At 34.4% G+C, this 20773-nt stretch overlaps 1 protein-coding gene across 5 annotated transcripts in view; it reads right to left on the bottom strand.

The window, feature by feature from the left end:
- The window catches only part of LOC108968088, a 133693-nt gene continuing 112920 nt past the window's right edge, over positions 1–20773 (bottom strand). For 3 of the 5 annotated variants that reach the window (XM_018931856.1, XM_018931858.1, XM_018931857.1), the window contains 6 exons: positions 18939–19115; positions 18505–18618; positions 4079–4162; positions 3847–3948; positions 2718–3644; positions 1–2341 (listed from right to left, as the gene is read on the bottom strand). In XM_018931856.1, coding sequence (XP_018787401.1) covers positions 1311–2341; positions 2718–3644; positions 3847–3948; positions 4079–4162; positions 18505–18618; positions 18939–19115 — 2435 coding nt within the window. In that variant the 3' untranslated portion in view covers positions 1–1310. The remainder of the gene's footprint in view (positions 2342–2717; positions 3645–3846; positions 3949–4078; positions 4163–18504; positions 18619–18938; positions 19116–20773) is intronic. The other 2 variants (XM_018931859.1, XM_018931860.1) reach the window with 2 other exon arrangements.

Raw genomic sequence — 20773 nt, 5'->3', positions numbered from 1 at the left:
TTGCATTTCAGAGTCCAGCTTTTATTGCATTTTCGTTGTATTGGTCATTCGTTCTGCGTATTGGATGTGGTTTTGATGGCCTTAAAACTACGCTCATGATTTAAAATAAGTGTACATACATGCATATTTTAAGACAAATATTTCAAAATTTGCTGTGAAATATTATAGTTTCTATTCAGTTTAACTCATCTACCTCAAGATTCTGCTTCATTCAATAATAATATGGTTTAATGTGAGATAAGATTACCCAAAAAAAATACTTCTCACGTAAACATTGTGCTTTTCTAGTACATACCGGTTGGGATATAATGGTGTTCAGAGCTCTCTCTTATTCTTACATTTATCATACATACATACATTCGTATTATTATTTTCAACAGGTCATAAAACAATGGAAATATATAAATAAAAAACTTTTTATAAAGAGCATTTTACAATATAACAATAACTTAATAAACATAAATACTTAGATGATTTATGATAGCGCAGAAATCCTTACTTTAATTGTTTAGAAATTTAATTTAATTATATTTTATATACCAAAAGCACCGTAGAAATTCTATTTCATTTTAAGAAGACTGACGAAAAATTTTTTACAATAACTATTGAAAAACTTTACTCACATAGATTTCTCCAAACTTCAGCATACAAACTATGTGACACTAAAACTTTACTTTTTATGCTTTTTGAATTTCTTACATGTGTTGAAGACAAATGAACATTAAATGGATAGTATAATATACATACCTATTTTATCTATATTTTTTGAATTGTGTACTTATTAATCTGAATGGTGGTAACTAATACAATATCTATGTGCTACAAGTATGTGCAAATGAAATTAAAAAAATATAGAGCAAAGCTTCTGCATGAAATTATCAGATTTATATGTATCTGAGAAAACAATAYCATTAAGGCCATCATAGAGTGGATAGAATTTACGTTTGAGGCTTAAATATACTAATTAATAAATTAAAATAAATAAAAGAGGGGTGTCTCAAACATAAAACCAAGATTTCTTCATACGGTCATGGAGAAACTTGAACATTTGTAGGAAACTTGTTCAACTGTATTATCATTATTGACATTTTTGTTTTTGATACACACTCTACTGAAATTGAAAGTTTTAACAAATGATGCATAATTCAGCTCTTCTTCGATATCTGTTCAAGTATAAAGTACTGATGAATCTTTGAAATATTTTTCGAAATTATTTAATTCTAACATACTTACATACTTCATCTCTCTTATTCTTATATTTATCTAAATATTTTGTCTTTTGTTTTTAACTATTACTTTAATAAGCTTAATTAATTTAGACGATCCTGTATCAATTGTTGTATTCTGCCAGTTTCAGATTCAAATAGAACCTCCTCGACTGCTCGCTCCTCTTTTGGTTTAGCATTTACTGTTAACACATCTTCTTTTAGACCCGTCTCCTGTTTTACTATGCCATCCTCTAAATCCTCGTCTGCCTTTATACTCTCTGCATCAAGCTTGGGATCATCTGTAGGATCACTTTTGCCATCACCAGAAGGGTTTCCACTCAGCTCATCAATATCTATAGCCATTGCTGAGCTTGGTCTTGGACGAGGTGTAGTTGATTCACGTCTTTTCTCAAGCTTCTTCTCCACTTCCCTTGAATCACCGCTACCCAATTCACTAGACAATTGCATTTCAATTGATTCGTTGGAATCAGAGTTTGTTCCATTGATTGAGAGACGATCAGATATAAAGTCGCTATTATTAGAAATAGATGTTTCAGCAGATAGGTCTTCAGCTGAATTCATAAGAAGAGCCACCTTGGCTGAAAATTTTGATAAGTTTTCAGTAGTACAGTCAACGCATGCTTCATAAGTTGCCGTAGATGAAACTTCCATAAATTCAACACCATTACCACTACCTTCCTCCACGGGTTTGTGTGACCTAAACACAACAAATGGGATACTACGCTGTTCTTCCTTTACGTCTGCCTCCACTGCATCTTCGGCTTCATTTATCGCAAAATTTACATCTCTCAAACTAAAATCATCTTCAGGTAGTGAAGGATATGCAGGATTTGATTCCACTGGTAAAGCGGTTTCTTCCTCCTCTACATGGTGACCGTTTGCCGCAGACTGTTTTGGAGATTCCGTATAGATAGAAGATAATACGGKCTCCTCTGTGCTTGTGAATATGTTATGTATGGAAGAATTCGAATCAGTAGCTAATGCTTGGGTTGTACTTTTTATATTCATTGGTGAATTAGTGAAATTTGAAAGTGGGGGTGGTGGGGGTAGTACTACGGCGACTTGAGGATTCGAACCTGAAGCTTGTATCTCAAAGAAAGGGCGTTGAAAATCTGTGTGGAAAATTTGAGAACAAAAATGTTACGGTCTTTGTTACAAATATTATCTCAAAATATTGAGAATACTAAGATAGAAATAAAWTTAATAGACCATATCTGTATAGGCAAACATGTATTTTACAAAAATGTGATTATGAAAATTACGGAAACTTTGTTCCGGATTGTCTTGTAGTAAGAACCTGCGTCAAAATATTGTATGCTTAACTCACAAGACGTAGTAAACATTATGTTGTACCATTATGTTTTACTAAATTGTTTGACATGTAAATACCTTATTAATTAAAAAAGTTTATATATGTATATAACCTTTGATTTCGTTAGAACTATACATCATTATATGATCTATAATAAATTTTTGCAAAGCTCGTACCTTCCCTTGGCTTAAAATTGTCAAAACCGTCAGTGCTTCCATCTATGCGTGGTCCTGATGTGGTCAAGATAATGTGATAAATATTATCACTGCCCGCTGTTTCTGGTTCCAAATCAAAACTACCCTGTGACTGCAAATCACCACTTTGTCCATCACCCTTACCGACTGAAAACTCTGGGGAACCATATTCGTCTATGGGCTCTGCTGATGTTAATCGTTCTRTTGTTGGTAAATTTTCACGTTTGATATTTATTTTCGTTGAATCATTAAAAAATGCATCGTGTTGTAGTGTTTGTGCTCCGAATTCAGGAATAGCACTATTGTCTTCATCAAGCCGTATCATTACCTCTGAAACTTCACCACTATCGTTTTTACTATTTTCAACGCTTGCATCATTTTGTGGTTTATTTATCTTAACAGTATTGTGCTCTGAACTTGTGTAAGCGACCGAAGCGCTAAGCTTTAAGCTCTCGCCGGTATTAATGCCCCCGTTCAGTGGAATTATACTTTGGAGGTTGTTGTCTATGCCAAAGCGTGAGTTGCTGTCGTTTTTGACATTGGAACCGGTTATAGTTACCATTGATGAATTTTCATTGCTGATACTGCCTTCCAAGTCAATTGTTATTATTSGTGTATTTGATGACAAGGCGGGTACACTTGCCGTTGGCGTTGAAGTAGTCAGTTGCGTTGCAGCGCTGTCATCAGTTATTGCTGTTGATTCTGTCGTTGTTACTCTTGTAATTGCTTTAGTTTGAGGTTTGAAAATTTGGTGAATTGATATGGCCTTGTTATCATCGGTAATGCGTATCTCAATCGGTTTGGTGATCTCTTTAATAGTGATTTTCGGATTTTGAGGTACTGTTTCTTTAGTTTCGTATGATAGATTATGCGATGGGTTTCCGTTATGGCTTGGATCGAAAATGGAAACTTTGTTCGTTGGGGAATAATAAAAAATTTTATATCAGTTGCAATTCCATGTAAACAAGTACCATAGAAGAAACGATAAAAGTTTTTTTATTATTTAATATTTATGAGTGCATGCTTACTATACAAATAAAATATGCTACTTAGTAATTTCACCAATAATACAAACTCTTTTATTGAGATGTAATTGAAATAAATTTTTTACCAGGACAATTGTCATATTCCGGRCAGCAGCGACCGGCTATGTACTTTGGCTTGCAATCATCACGATGAAAACAGGTCACAGAACTGCATAGTATTTCACCACCTGTGAAGGCAGAATGGAAGAATTAAATTCATGTACATATGTATATTGTTTAAATATTTGGGATATTTACAGGCCCGTTTATACATGTTTATTGTTACGTGTCTGCTTTCCAGAAATTTTAAAACCATACCTTGACAATAGCACACCGTACATGGTGTTTCCGGATCCACTAATTTATCACCATTCAAATAAATTCTACCATCCTTTTGACAATCTACAAGATATAAAACAAAAAAGTTAAAAATTATATGGTTTTTTTAAATTCTGTACGTTAAGAATACAAGAAGGAATAAATGCAAAGAGGAAAACAATTTTCTTTCTCCAACAATAATTTCTTAGCCACAGATAATTATCAACATTGTAATAATTATATGGCCCAATCGACATTTTGCATTGTAATAGATGAAGTATTCAACATTCTGGAGTAGAGGCTATGTGCAAGGTGGATTTTCATTGACAAGACCTCCAGCAAGGAATTGGAAGCAAAACGTATTTTTTTGCCAAATGAAAATTTCCTGCTGTGCCAATAGCAGTTGATGGAACTCACGTGAAGATAATGGTGCCGTAAAGAGATAAACATCCGTATTTTAAACGAAAATTATTCTCAAGTCTTAATGTTATAGTGGTTAGGCTTTTTCCAAATTAACTTTTCACTCAGTATTCTATACATACCTGAATATGTTTTTCATATGTAGGCACACAAGATGCAAATACGATACGTTTGTGCTAAATATCCCGGCAGTAGTCATGACTCTCACATATGAGTGATTTGAAAATCGTTAGCTCATCAAATTATTGGAGGGGACATGCATATTTCATATTAGGTAAGARTAGTTTGCTAAAAATACTATCAATTTATACGAATGTACTAATCAAATATATATTTTGTAAAGGTGACAAAGTGTACCCACTTCAACCGTGGCATAACTCCATTTAGGGAACCAATAACATGCGTCCGATAAAGGAGATTCAACACATATGATGCTAAAGGTCGAATCGTTATTGAGGAAACAATAGGTTTATTAAAATCGGTATTTCGTTATCTTTGTGGTAAACGACGACTACATTACGAACCAAATAAAGCAGCGCGTATTGTTAATTTATGCTGCGGTTTGCATAATATTCGTTTGCTTTTTAATTAAAATTAAAATATAAATGAGTTAAACCTGGATAAATCTGAAAATGCATATTCCAACGAAGATAAAARCGATATATGTAAATGATATGCCTACCGACAAACCAAATAGATTTAGAGATAGTTTTTTAGAAGGGTAGTCGAAAAAGTTTTTKCGTATTTCTAATCAGACATCAACTTATTTTATTTTTTTTTTTATTCTAATAATATCTATAATATATCTATAGCAGATTTCTTAATTATTTTGACTCATTTTTGAACAGCTGTAACTTTTTTCAACTTCCCCTAATTTATTTTTTTTTTTGGTTGCATGACGCTTGAAGCCTTTTCAGCACTGTACGGAGTGACGCAAWCTCATTAGTAGCACTGGAGATATACGTCTACAACGACATCTATTGACAAAATTCGAAAATATTTTATAYCCAACATAGGTTMATAGTATATAAGTTAAAAAAACGTWTTGTTATTTTAATAAAAAAAAAAAATATTTTCTTGGAGCTATGCTCCTTTATTGAGTKWCACTAAAGAACTAACATTTACAATTAATTATACTTAACTCTAGACCTATGTTTGCCACTGCAACGGGTATAAAGCTGCTGACACTGCGCTTCCCATAGGTTGGCACTTCGCTGACGCTGCGCTTCCCACAGGTTGCCGCTACACGTGTCGCACTCTCAGCGATTTAGTGGTGTCATATTACTAACTAATCCCCCCTTGAAATTCAAACGTCCTCGTTTAAATCTTTAGGTGTATTGAAAATTTGGTAGAGTCCTTCTATTACCGGTTGTGACAGTTTATTGGGTTCCTCTTTTTTTTGTTTGATCAAAAGATTCTTCCCGAAAATTAAGGCGATGACTATTAAAAAGACGATTAGAGTGATGCTGGTTCCGTATTTGACGCTGATTGCTGCTTCTAACGGACTTACTTCTTTTGTATTGTTGAAGTTAAGCTGTCTCAGCATCTCAAGCGAGAGAAATTCTTCTATGTTGAGTGGTGCGGATGACGGTTGTAGGATTGCTGGTAGTTTACTTGCTGTTCTTTCTTCATTATAGAACTTTTTTCCGTTGATAGCTTGGTTACGTTGGTACAAAATGATGAAGGAATTGTATTTTTTACAATAATTTTCTATTCCATAAATTCCCTTTTCGCAGTTTAAAATTGTWTTSAAATTGATTTTATTGATTCTCCCGTTATTTTTTACTGCTCTAATATCTAAAGTTTTACAATTCTGGTTATCTACGGTTGGGAGGCTAACAATATAAATTATAATTTTGCCATTAGTTGCAATTTTTACTTCGGAAAATTCGAGTGCTTCGTCTAAATTAACATATGGAATATTGTCATTGTCTATTACTTYTTTCGCAATATTTATTTCTTCATTTGATAAAATAAAGGAATTTATTATGGTGGCTTTTGCCCAATGTATTGCGTATGCAATATTTAAAATTTCTTCCTTAATTATTTTTAATTTGTATTTTAACTCTAAAAATGCTTCAATTTCTAAACTTTTTTCATGATGCATGATTTCATTATATTATATTGTAGTATTTTTTATCTCACTAATTTTGTATATTGTAAGTTTGTTAATTAATACCTGATTATTGTWAWWTTKTAAGACATTATTTATTTTATTTGAAATTATTTCGTAGTCTTCATGGTCTGGACTTCCTGCAATCCATTTCCATGCGCTACCCAGGAAATTTATTGATCTTTTTATTTTTTTCTCTACTTTTAGATTGTTAAGTTGGGCTCTTATCTGTGTTATCAAATAGGATATGAAGGGGTAGTTAGGGTTTTTGCGGATAGTTTCAATTTTAATAGTCGCTTCTATGTGGTCAAGTGTGTCCGTATATTTATCTATGTCAATTTCATGTATTATCATAAATGTTCCTGTTTGTAGCCTAGCCGTACCCTTTTCTATTGTTATTAATTGGGAGTTTGAGTAGTCGAGGATCTGTACTTTCGCTAGGCATTGCGGTAGTAATATTATTAATAATTTCCAGCTTCCCATAGGGTGTTTTTGATCGCTTCGGGGTTGTCCCTTTTCCTTTATCGGTACTGGGGTCCCTCGACGTTTCTAGTCTAGATCCCACGGTGTACGATGGGCCGCTCGTTAACACAGTATGTTGGTTGTTTTTCGCTTTTTACACTTTCACAATCCCTACCGTCGTCACTCGCGTAGCCTCACTTTTTGATTTTCAGGCTATTGTCACTTTCGTACGCGCTGGTCCTTGCTCGGGCGCCAGTTAAAACGTATTGTTATTTTTATAAAAAAAAATATTTTCTTGGAGCTATGCTCCTTTATTAAGTTTCACTACAGAACTAACATTTACAATTAATTRTACTTAATACTAGACCTATGCCGCTGAAACGGGTATAAACATACGCTACACGTGTCGCAATCTCAGCGATTTAGTGGTGTCATATTACATTACTTTGTATCATATGATATTAATGCATCATATGATACTTTTTGAATGTATGGGCTGCTAACTTGTATAATATTAATACTAAAATTATTTAAATATATATCAAAATTGATAAACGAATTATTATAAATTGAAAATAAGAACTTATGACATATGTATATATGTTGTAGTTCAAGTTCTAAATTTTTTTTTTGTTTCTAATTTATYAATGGATATGGCTTTCATCACAGCATTATGTCACTTCAATAAATATACTTATTTATCTTTTCCAATGTCATAGAGTTTTCTAATCCATCTGTTTGTTTCAGACTGTTCTTGTGCATGTTCGCTCTGTTTCTTCATAAGCGTGTTTAGAACTTTCGTAACATTGTCCTTCATTTTTATACTCTAGCAACAAAGTTGCTAAAGAGAGTATTATAGTGTTGTTCACATAACGGTTGTTTGTAAGTCCTAAAACTAAAAGAGTCAGATATAGGGTTATATATACCAAAGTTATCAGGGTGACGAGTAGAGTTGAAATCCGGATGTCTGTCTGTTCGTCCATCTGTCCGTCTGTCCGTGCAAGCTGTAACTTGAGTAAAAATTGAGATATCGTGATGAAACTTGGTATACGTATTCCTTGGCTCCATAAGAAGGTTAAGTTCGAACATGGGCAAAGTCGGCCCACTGCCACGCCCACAAAATGGCGGAAACCGAAAACCTATAAAGTGTCATAACCAAGCCATAAATAAAGATATTAAAATGAAATTTGGCACAAAGGGAGGAGATTATTGGGACGTAATTTTTTTGGAAAAGTGGGAGGGCTCCGCCCCCTACTAACTTTTTTGTATATATCTCGAAAACTACTATGGCTATGTCAACCAAACTGTGTAGAGTCGTTTCTTTTAGGCATTTCCATATACAGTTCAAAAATGGAAGAAATCGGATAATAACCACGCCCACCTTCCATACGAAGGTTATGTTGAAAATCACTAAAAGTGCGTTAACCGACTAACAAAAAACATCAGAAACACTAAATTTTACGGAAGAAATTTCAGAAGGAAGCTGCATCCAGGCTTTTTTTAAATTGAAAATGGGCGTGAAGTACTCGACCGATTTCAATGAAATTCGGTATATAATATTTTCTTAACACCCTGATGACATGTACCAAATATGGGTGAAATCGGTTCACAACCACGCCTGAAATCTCGATTATCACTTTATCATGCGAGAGTATAAAATGTTCGGTGACACGCGAACTTAGCCCTTCCTTATTTGCTTTTTTTTTTGATATTGATTTGCTCCTCAAGTATACTCATTTTGTTTATTTTCTGTATCTTGTGCGATGTACAGTGGATCAGATGGTCAGTGTCTCCATTTGCATTTTTGGCTGGGAAGAAATGTCGTCAGTTGGTATCTTCTTACTTGCACTAGGGATGTCAGTAATAAGCGCTGACCTCCTCTTTGAGGGAATTTAAATTTACTGGGTTAAACGGCCAAAAATTTGTTTGTATTTTAAACCATTTTCCTTTTAACTCCAAAACTATAAATTAACCAATATTAACCGATAATATAAATGCGTGATGTGTTTTTACATCTGAAGTGTCTTCCCAAAAAGCATTTATATCCGCGGGTGCTCTTTGAGAAAATGCTTTAGCTATGTCTGGGGGAAACTTCATTATAATCACTAGTACTCCAAAGTGAGTTTTGTTGTGGTGTTTTTGCTTCTTGTCCCTAAATCACACATTTAAAAATAATTTAATGCGTCGTTTGCCATTTCTTAATACGCTTTTATTAGCTTCACTTGTATGTATGTATATATGTTTGTTGGTAACTTTTTTACGTGGTACTGAAACCTAGAATATTTGAGCGACACTGTAGGAAGGCGATAGTAAGTTTAAGCAGCTCACCAAAAATATGCGCTTAAAAGTATGCAACATATATATAAAAATAGTTTTGGCGACATTTGAGTAGCATATGTTCATACTGAAATATATGTATATCCTTAAAGAAAGTATACTATACTTTATATAGATATATGTATATATAACCGTGCACAGAAGAAATAATATCAAATACTGCAAAACATGTGAGTTTTAGGTAATAAAAAAATAATACTTATAAAAAAAATTTTGTTGTAAAAAAAATTCTGATACTAGTTTTCAAAATGCTTCCGAGAAGCAACTGCAATAGAAAACTCCTTGTTTTTAAACTTTGGCTGTCACGTTGATGTGAGCTTTTCAAAAATTGTCACCGAATCTAATGTCGGAGAATACGATTTAAGTTATRTTCGTTTATATTTCACAATATTGATAAATCTCTTAGAAGAAAAAATATATTTTTTCAATATAAAATAAGAATTCATAAAAATTTDAAATACACAAAGAAATATTCTACCTACCCCTTATTTGAACCCCTCTACCTGAAAAATGGAAAATGAGACGACCCACCTACCTAGCTTACCTACTTTCCGGGCCGGCCACTTGAATTAAAAGTGCTATTCAAGAACAATTGCCAAGTTTGTACCGTTACTTTTTTGATTCCCGGGGAGTATTATAAATATCAGGAATATATTAGGTATACAATCAAACGAAAAAGCAGTCGAAGTGTACGGTAGTGGCAATTTAAAATTATAAGCGAAATATATTTACAGAGATTTTCAAAAAGTCTGTGTGTCGTATAGCATATTTGATTAAAATCTTTTCATTATAAACTAATAAATTAATTTTATTTAACGAACTGTTTATACAAAAAACAACAAATCTGAGTGAAAGACTGGAAAGATCGTTAGAACTCTTAAGCGAATTAGAGAAAATAAAGGAGAAAAGAAGGCTCTATATGAGAAGTTATAGAGCCAAGCAGTCGAAGGAAGCAAGGGAGGCTCGTTTGCAGCAAGTGCGTCAGCATGCAGCAAAAAGCCGAGCCTCAGAACCAGAGCAAGCCAGTGATGCTCGTTTGCAGCAAATGCGTCAGCATGCAGCGGAAAGCTGAGCTTTAGAACCAGAAAAAGCCAGAGAGGATCGTTTGCAGCACATGTGTCAGAATGCCGGTTTTTCTGCTGCCTTAGAATCAGAACAAGCCAGAGAGGCTCGTTTGATGCAAATGCAGAAACAAATCGAAAAGGTCGGGAGGTTACGTAAAGCCAGTATAACGAGCCTTAGGTAGGCAAGTAGCTCGTTTTGAGATGCGATATGTGAAGTTTGTACTAAACGATGCTATAGACATCAAATTTTTAAGTGGATTGTAGATGCTATAGCAAACACATATKTGCCTAATGAATTAAAGCAAAAAAAATTTTGGTTGTTCGCAATCGTTGCAAAACCCATTTGAATTCAATGAAAAATATTCCACCATCTAAATCTTGTTGGAACAATCTAGATCCAGGCTTTATTCCAGACGWGATTTCGGAATTATCTCACGCCGAGCAAATTCTGATTTCATTTGGGCAATATAGTTTTCGAGGTCAAGAAGTATTGTTTGCTCAGGATGTTTTCGAAGTTAATGAAAAACTTTCGAACATGTTACCAAGAGCCACTAATAATGCTGGAATAGTTATAATTACTGAATTTCTGGAAAATATGAATGTAACGCGACAGTTTTCAGTATCTAGGCAAAAGGTATACGATGCACTACATTGGTTGGTCGCTAACAATCCCCTTTATAAAGACGTCACGACGATCAAAACGTCATAATGAATGAAGAGCATATTATTAGACTAGAACCGTTATGAGGTTATGAATGAAATCAATAATGAACTTAACGATGACACTAGTGCTTACACAAGAATATGTGATTTTTCGAGGATTGTGCGTGCTTCATGGCATCAAGAAAACAGCTCATATTCATATCACGATTTGCAGGTGTACAATGCTGTGCGATGGCATTGTCGAACATCGTAAGAGCCAGTATTCTTGCACCACAACAATGGTTTACAAACACCCTCAACCTGCATATGATAACGGGTGACCAAATCGACAGCAATATAAGATTTCAAACGGAGCGAAATTTAATGGCCTATAGTATTGAAGACGATGGATACCTACTGGTGCGAAATTTCCACGCAATAAAAGATGTTTTAGGCGCATTCGGCAAACGGTTTCAGATCACTTTTGACGATGAACCAAGCATATATGGAAGCTTGAGCGACAAGAATAATGAAACAAACTTCGGACGCACYCTWCGTCAAGGGTTGGAAGATCTTTTCATGGAACATAGCGCCGGCATAATAATAACAGATGGACAATCATTCGAAGTGATGTACTATGATAACGATTATTACTTCACTAACTCACATTCTTGTGGTCAAGAGCAAAGGATAACAATGGAGCGAAGGATAACAATGGAAATGCCTTAATTATCGGACATGAACTGAAAGCAAAAGAATTTGCCTGGTACTTCTTGTTTCCTTACGAAAACAAAAACGGGTTCAAAGAACAAGGGCCTGTAAATATTACAGCGTTTACATTCAGTTTAGAATTTTGGGAAGTGACACAAGATTTCAACGTAACGACTAGCTATTTTACTCCTTATCCTTCTTTGAATAATAGAAGAATAGAATCAAAAGCACTATATCTGCATACGACAAAAAAATCAAGAAGAAGCAATAGAAGATGTCCATATTTATGCTTATTAGAGATCCGCTCTGAATGAACTATTAGCTCAAATCAGATGTTTAGGACCTCCAACATACTTTATAACATTCAGCTCAAATGATCTCAACTGGCTAGACCAACGAAAGGCTTTGTTAAAAGCCGATGGTAGGGCTGATGTTGATCCCAGTACTCTCGATATTTATAAGACCCAAAGACTTATTGGGAAGTATCCAGTAATTTTGAGTCGGCATTTCATGCTAAGAGTAAATGCTGTAATGAAACTTATAAAAAATAATGATTATGTGTTTGGCGGAAAAGTGAAGGATCATTGGTGGCGCATTGAATTCCAAAATTGGGGCAGAAGGAGGGAAACTTCATCTGGATCGTAATTGTTGCTGTAGAATCCCTCCAGAAGAAGAAGATCCAGAGCTTTATGAATTAGTTTAAAAATGCCAAATTCATCGGCAAACTCAAACTTGTTCAAAAAATAATACTTCTATAAGATGCCGATTCAACTTTCCACGCCAAGAATGTGACGAGACACGAATTGTGTCAGATTCTTCAGATGATTTTCTTCGTAATGGAGGTAGAATTTGTTTACTTAAGCGTCGAAAGGAAGGTGCTTGTTAAATAATTACCACCCAGAGTTGCTAGGACTATGGGCAGGAACATGGATATTCAACCATGCGGATCAAACGAAGCGATAGCGTACTATATAACAAAGAACCTATCGAAAGCAGAACCTGCAGGTATAGATTCTGGAATTGCGCAGGCAATACAGCAAATTCAACGCGAAGGAACTGACATTTCTGTTCAGCATATGTATGAAGATTCTTCATGAACGATAAGTATCAGCTGCTAATGAGCATATAGGCTTTGTCATATCCCATTACGGGACAGTTCTCGAAGCTGCATTTTTCTGAACACAAGAAAGGCAGAACAGCGTTACAGAGTATTGCAATTCGACAGAAACGGGCACGCAACTGGTAATTATAGTAATATCTTTGAAAAATATCAAAAACGTCCGTTATAATCTCCCGATTACGATTTTGCAAACATGAACCTTACAGAGTTTGCAATATTGTTTGAACCATTCTATCCGAAAAAAGGAAGTGAAATTGAGGAAAGTGTTGATCACGACGCGTATGAAGAATATCGAAACACACGTCATCCACTCATTACGCTACTAGATAAGAGCAAAATGGTTGTGAGAAAGGTTCCCGCTGTTGTTAGGGTGCCATATTTAAATAMATTTTTTAGGTAAATAAAATTTTCAAGTGGATTCTGTTTCTAAATGATATTAGAAAGAAAATAAACGTAAATTGAGAAAAAAATCCACTTGACGCTTGTTTTTGGCAGCGAAAATTCCTAGTGTTATATGTTTTACTTGCAATTCGTCAGTGCATAAGGGACTAAAAAATTAAAAAAAACTTCAAAGTTCCTGACTTCAGTAAGTTAACATCAATAAAAACGCGTCCTTCATCAGCTAGTGAAAATTGTACATGTTTTCTCTGTTTAAAAATCAGTGACTTGCGAAATAAGAATCTAACAAACGTTAAAGGTTTGAATGCCAGAAGCACATTAAAAAAGAGGCAAGAAAAAAATGTAAAGAAAAAAAAAAAGTTACTAAAATAAAATTCGATAAGAGGTGTACCAAGTGTTTAGGATTATTTGGCCGCGTTATAAGTCACAAATGCAATTTCAGCAATGCAATTAATGCCATCGAGAATGAAGTAAATAAATCGAGCAAGGAGAAAGATCATTTTGTGGCTAGACTCTTAAAAAATAAAATGCTTGAGAATGATAATGAAAAAAATGAGGCCTTAAATAAAAATGGTGACAATTCATTATGATTATCACAATCTCATGGAAAAAATCTGAATTTAAAAGTAAAAAAAACAGCGGAGAGACAGAACACTCCAACTTCTGTATAGGCACTACGAAAGATGCAGAAAAATTTAAGTTTAAGTAGAAGAAAGGTCTTAGACATCGCTACTGCTCGGGCTGAGACTAAAAACTCTAAAATTATCGAACCAAATTTTCAAAAGAACTGGCTGATAATAGTCACTCTGTTGATAATTTGAGACAAAATAATTTTATTTTGTGAAAAAGAAGAAATTTCCTAATCACAGCTCTTCCTCTCCAGAAAATGCAGTTATATGTAGTGATTTACTTGGATTTATTAATTATATTGTGAATAGTCGAAGACTCTCAGAAACACCATACCTAAAATTGGGAGGTGGCTTTTTCAAAATCACGCTTTCGGTTCAAAAATCTTAGAAATCTTTGCTTGAAAGTCATAAAGAAAAGCAAACTAAAAGTAATTACCACAAAGATTATCAAGATTCTGGTGTAAAAAAGATATTTGTAATCGGCTTAGCGCCTTCGACTGAGGAAAATTACGATAACATTTCACTTATTTGGACAGCATTAGATATAAATTGATTCCTTGACAAAGGTTCAATAGCTACTGATCTCAAGCTTGCCAACATCGTTACTGGTCTAATAGGACATATATCTCATCTTAATCTCAATAATTATAAACCCGCTAGAACAATAGAAAATTGTTTAAAAAACTTCAGAAGCTGGTGCTCGAAAGGGAAAGTTTTTAAACATTCTAAGTTCTTTAAAAATTGTGTAAACCCACCACTCTTTTTGGCGAACGATGATAAAGAAGTGCTACATGTCATCCCTCCTCCAGAATTACACTTATTATTAGGTGGTGTTAATACTTTATTCAAACATATGATGTTGGAAAACGAAAAGGTCAGTTTGGGCCAAAAAATGCAATGATGAACGTCAGTGTACATATGGATCTCCGTCTTTTGCAGGTAATGCGGGTAAAACTTTGTTAAATAAGGTAGACGTATTAGATGGCATGAAATGTTTGAGTTGCGCAAAATATGTTGATACGTTTCGAGCATTGAAAAAAGTTGTTGATGGATGCTTTTCAATCGAATTAGATTTCAATTTTCAAAAGCATATCGACGCTTTTAAAAAGAGTTACGAATCCCTTGGAATTCCAGTTATACCAAAGATTCATGCAATATTTTACCGTACCAATAAGGGATTAGGATACTTTAGCGAACAATCGTGTGAGTCTACAATTATTGACAAATGCAGGTAAAAAAAATTGAATATACACTCCATGGAAAATAACAATTTTATCCAACTAATTTTTGTTTTTTCTTTAATTTAATGGGTCCACCTGCTGCATCTATTACGGCTGGCATCCGCCTAGGCTTGGATTCTACCAGTTGTTTTTGGAAAATTAGGTGATATTTCGTTCCTGATAATCTCCTTTTTAAGTTCTTCTTTGGTACGGGGACTGGATTTTTGGCGCACAACTAAACGTGACAGATACAGTAAGTAGTAAGTAGTTCTCATATTCTTTTGTCACAGTGCGAAAATGGACTATATTCCGTCTTTTTTATTTTAAAACACAATTTTAAATTCTATTTGAAACTTTCACTTTCCAACATATGAGTCAAGAAGTAATGAATATAATCGCATACAATTATGGACTAATAATTCCTTTAAAGTATACCACCTTTTGACCAAAAATAGCTCAAATCCAACCAAAACTGTTCAAGCCCCTGGGTATTAAATATGTGGACCCGTCTATTTGTAGTTGACTTTTGACCGAAAATATCGGTCAATGTGTGAAATATACAATTGAAATGCAGAGAGAATCCTTTTCTGACAATAGTAACTATTTGTTGAATCAAGCCAATACTTCCTTGAGCCCTCATATATCTAATATAAAGATTTTCGAATTCCCGCGTGACTTTTTAATGAAAATATCGGTCAATATTGACATCAAAATGAAAACTACAGAATAGGTTTTACTCYTAACAGTGTTTGTTCCTAAAATAGATAAAAATCATTACCTAGCCCCCATATAACTAATATCAGGATTTTCGAACTACCTGCTGACTTTACTGCAGGGAACATTTATTTAGTATGTAGCATGATAATACAACTCTCATATACTCCATATAAAGATTTTCGTTTTTCTAAAAGACCTTTTGGTAAATATGTCGGACAGTGTATAAGTTATATTTAAATTTCTTAGATTCCGATCCTAGGTTTGCAACACCATTCCTGGTTCAATACCATTTATTTACATATGTTATATATTGCAACATGTAATTTTTATATTTTGCTCGTTTACCATACGAAACGACTTTTTAGAACTCACTTAAAGATGTTATATGCCTGTGGCTGTTGCTGGTAGAATCTGTGTTCTGGTGATGATGGGTCCTGGCTAAGAACGGTTCTATACCCAAAACAGTATCTTCCAGTAGTCAAGATCCTTGGTTACAAACTTCATACAGCGCGAGATAATGTTGATTGATCATACGAACCTTCAGCGAAAGGCTTGCTGCCAGTTTTATTGATTGAAATATGGAGATTTCTCTCTATATGCTTACTAAAAGGATCGTTTCAGTGAGACTCTCTGAAAAATCACAGATTATCGCAATTTTTTTTTTATGTTGAAATTAACTAATCAGTCCGAATGCCGCGTACTAATAAAATAAAAGATTCCATAGCGCGATATCGAATGACGTAAAAATGTTCTCTCCAAGTGGAACCTAGATATCTTAAAAGCTCTGCCTTTGAGAGTGGAACCCGTTTTGAAAAACACCATTCTGAGAAAAACGTGTTTAAAGATTGGAGTCGCTATGTTCCCCACACTGTTCTTCTAAAAGCTGTAGCGGCCGTAATAATTTGAATTTAAAAATGTGAGAGAATGTTTATTACAGTGTTTACTATCCGATAATGCAACACAAAAAAAGAATTTTCGAAAATTCTGCACTGAGACCTTAACCGTTAGAAATCCGAAGCAATAGAAATTAGCTCAAAATGACAAGTAGAAATGTTTTAGCAAAACTCACGTGGATTACGGCGCAGACCACAGAGCAGAATGGATTCACAAATGCTGTCTACCGTTCACGTTCATTTAACACATAAGCGGACATAAACAATATCGTTTCTTTAATAAAATGTATGCAATTTCAAAATTTGAAAAAAAAACGAATTATAGGAAATCAACTTATTCAAACTTAAATTCTAAATTAAAAAAAAAAAACAATAATATTTTATTTAATTTTTTTCCATCTGACCTTGATTTCGCGTTCTTCTTTATTTTAAGAAGAGAAGTTTCTAACTTAGTTACATATATAGAGGCTAGGGCAAGTTTTCGCTCAAATTGATCTATTTTAGGCATAAAAATACATTGTCATAAATAAAACACGCTCTCTTATTTTCCATTGGGATAGCTCACATATTGGCCGATATATGCGGTATAAAGTCACCCAGAAGTTCGAAAATCTTTCTATTAACTATACCGATTCAACCCATTGTTGACATACATATTACCATTAATAGAGAAGGATTATCCTTTAATTTCAGTTTTAAAAATCACATATTGTCCGACATTTTTGATCAAAAGTGAACAATAGGTACTGGGGTCTAAATATTCGGTACCTAGGGACTTCAACAGTTTTTATTGGATTTCAACAATTTTTAGTCATAAGGTGGCACACATTAAAACGATTATTCGTGTGAAGTTTTTTCCCGTTATATTAATTGCTTCTTGATTTATGTACTGGAAACTGAACGAATCAAGTGGAATTTAAAATTGTGCGTTATATCAAGTAGGCGTGGTTGTTGTCCAATTTCGTTCACTTTCACAATGTGACATAAAAATATAAGAATGCCATGTACTAAATCTTTTCGAAAGCGGTATGTCGAGTAACGAGATATGGGATTTCATTCAAAGTGGGTGGTGGCACGCTCATTGTACAATTTTCACACCAGCTACCATAAAGCTCTCTCATACCATCTCTGTGGTAAAATTTAATGTATCTGGCGTACTTAGTTATTGAATCATCGCACTTTGAGTAGTTTTTAACAGTACCKTTATATGGGGAGTAAGCGGGGTACCCTCCGATTTCATCCATTTTTCACACTGTCCGTAGAAGTTCTTATAAGATTTTTACTCAGAAAATTTAGTTGTTGTAGCTTAAGTGGTTCGGAAGAGACGTACATACATTAAATTTGTTAGAGGGCGGGGCCACGCCCCTTGCTACTACGATCCTCAGCACCAAACTACAGCTTTATATTATATTTTAAATTAGTGCTTACATATTGTTTTATTGTTATTGTTTGTGGACGTGGCAGCTCGTATATATAGCGTTTTAATTAAGTCTTCACAGCATCTAATAAAAAGTTTGTAGTGTTTTATAGGGTCTAAGACGTTTCCTTTTAGGTATTTTAGACTGTGTCGAAAATTTAATTTAGCCTGTTCAAGGTATACATACTTATGTAGTTCTAAGTTCGTAAAGTTCGTAAAGACTTTCTGACTTTTCTAAATCATATAGATATACATATAGGCAAACAGTTAGTTTTCACTTACCGCACTTGTAATCAGGACAACACTGTCCTGTCTTCTGTATGGCTCGACAGCCCACTTGCTTTTCGCATGTTGCATTCGTTTCCATCACAAGCACACCGTCCAGCAAACACTGACCTGCGACGATTAACGAATGGAAAGGCAAACATCATAGAGCGGAAAAGGCAACCAAATAAACAAACAGCGAAGAAAACACGACCAAAACAGATTTATACATTTGTTAACAAAAACGAATTTAATAAAAAGCAAAAAAAAAAAAAGAAATAAAATAAAACMCAAAGAATGGAAGACAACACAACAGTAATCTAACGTTTTCTGTGGTATTCGAGAATCTCGATAATGGCCAAGTGCGTAGGTTTTGGCATTCTCTAGTTGCCGCATGTTGTGGCGTCTTTCGATTTGTAATTAACTTTGTCAGTGTCACATTATATGCTCACCTTGAGGATGGTCGACCACGGGTGGTATTGGCTCCACTGTAGAACTGATCTCTTTTGTTTGCTCCTGTAGTATCTGTTTGGCGGAAAGATCGCGCTTTAGTCTTAACACTGACGAATGGCCGCCTCCATTTCCTACGGTTCCCATTGGAAGTATGTGGTAGTAGTTCATAGCTATTGCTAGTGTTGTTCAAATATAAATTATTGTTGTTACAGTTGAATTGTTGGAAATATGAGTGTACGTGGAGGTTTTAAGACATGTAAAGAAATTTAAATGAATTTCAAAAAATTAGTTTTGTGTATGACATTGTATTTGCGGTAGTAGGGAAAACTTTAAGCTTAGTATCCAGCTCTCAAGAAATGTAAAAACTTCATATAAAAAAACGCATAGGAAATGGTCGAGGAAATTTCCTGCGGTAAAGGTCAGTGTTTTCCTGCGGTAAATTTTCTTGTGCTATATGCAGCTCTAAAGAAATATAGTACTAATTTTTAATACATTTTTTCAATAAAATGCGAATATGGCAARCCTTGTTTTGCGAAGAAACATGAAATCAATAATTGTTTCTTGAAGGAAATTCTAAGTAATCGTTAAATTCATCTTAAATTAGTTAAGTTCAATATTATGAAGTATATTTCATTTTGAAATGTTGTATAAAACTTTCCAATCATCAATAACATCCCTTAAATCGCAATGAAAATATCTATGTTACTACACACATACATACATATGTACATAATACGCACAAAGTTTATTTTCTTTGTTTATTCTCTCCTGCTCTTTTAATGTGGATCATTCACAATGCGTAACCAGCTGTCAAAATAACTTGAAGAAATAATGTATTTTTTTTCTTGAGCGATTACTTGAGAGCTGGATTCGGATTTATGTAAAAATTATGTAAGAAAACGCGGAAGAACGTATGGAATTATCAATTTTGATCAGCCGGGTAGTAAACAAGAGTTTAAATAACTGTACAAGCCCAATTTCAACACAAACGCTCCGAAAAGTTGCGCTAAGTGTTTGGTGGGATTGGAAAGGAATCATCCACTATGAGCTGCTCCAGCCTGGTCGACCGATTGTCTCTATATTTAACTGTCAAAAACTGATGAGATTGAAGGAAGGAATCGAAAAAATCAGGACAACTCTAGACCCCACACATTTTTGACGACTCGGCAAAAACTAGGAGAGTTTGGCTGGGAAGTTTTGATGCATCCACCATATAGCTCTGACCTTGAACGATCGGACTACCTTTTGTATCGGTCAATGCAGAACTCCCTTAACGGAGTAAATTTTGCTTATTGAAACCATTCCAATAACCGAATAACAAGCGTAGGAGCATCCTGTTGCTTAGTAAAGTTTCTAACTTAAAATTTCAAATACATAAATAAGTTTGAGTCGTTCGTTCGAGGTCTCCGTCTAGGTTACGTGGACCTCGTACAATGAAATTAAAGGCCGAGAGTGGTTAAAATTTTTTTGATCAAATAAACCTTTGTTTGCTCGCTCATCTCCTACGGTTTAAGAATTAGGCACACAGTCTAAAACTACCAAGACATAGCGTTTATGTATATACGATTCGTTAACCGAACTAATTTTTTTAATAAATATCGGTGAGAACATCTCCGTTATATAAATATATACCAAAGTATAACATACAGGCTAAGTTGCCTGAAAAAATTCTTCTTCTTCTTGATTGGCGTAGACACCGCTTACGCGATTATAGCCGAGTTAACAACAGCGCGCCAGTCATTTCTTCTTTTCGCTACGTGGCGCCAATTAGATATTCCAAGTGAAGCCAGGTCCTTTCTCCACTTGGTCCTTCCAACGGAGTGGAGGTCTTCCT

Source organism: Bactrocera latifrons, unplaced genomic scaffold (assembly GCF_001853355.1).
Source record: "Bactrocera latifrons isolate USDA-ARS-PBARC rearing strain unplaced genomic scaffold, ASM185335v1 scaffold_200, whole genome shotgun sequence".
In the NCBI taxonomy this organism is placed as follows: Eukaryota; Metazoa; Arthropoda; class Insecta; order Diptera; family Tephritidae; genus Bactrocera; species Bactrocera latifrons.
This window is presented reverse-complemented; position numbering and strand designations above follow the sequence as displayed.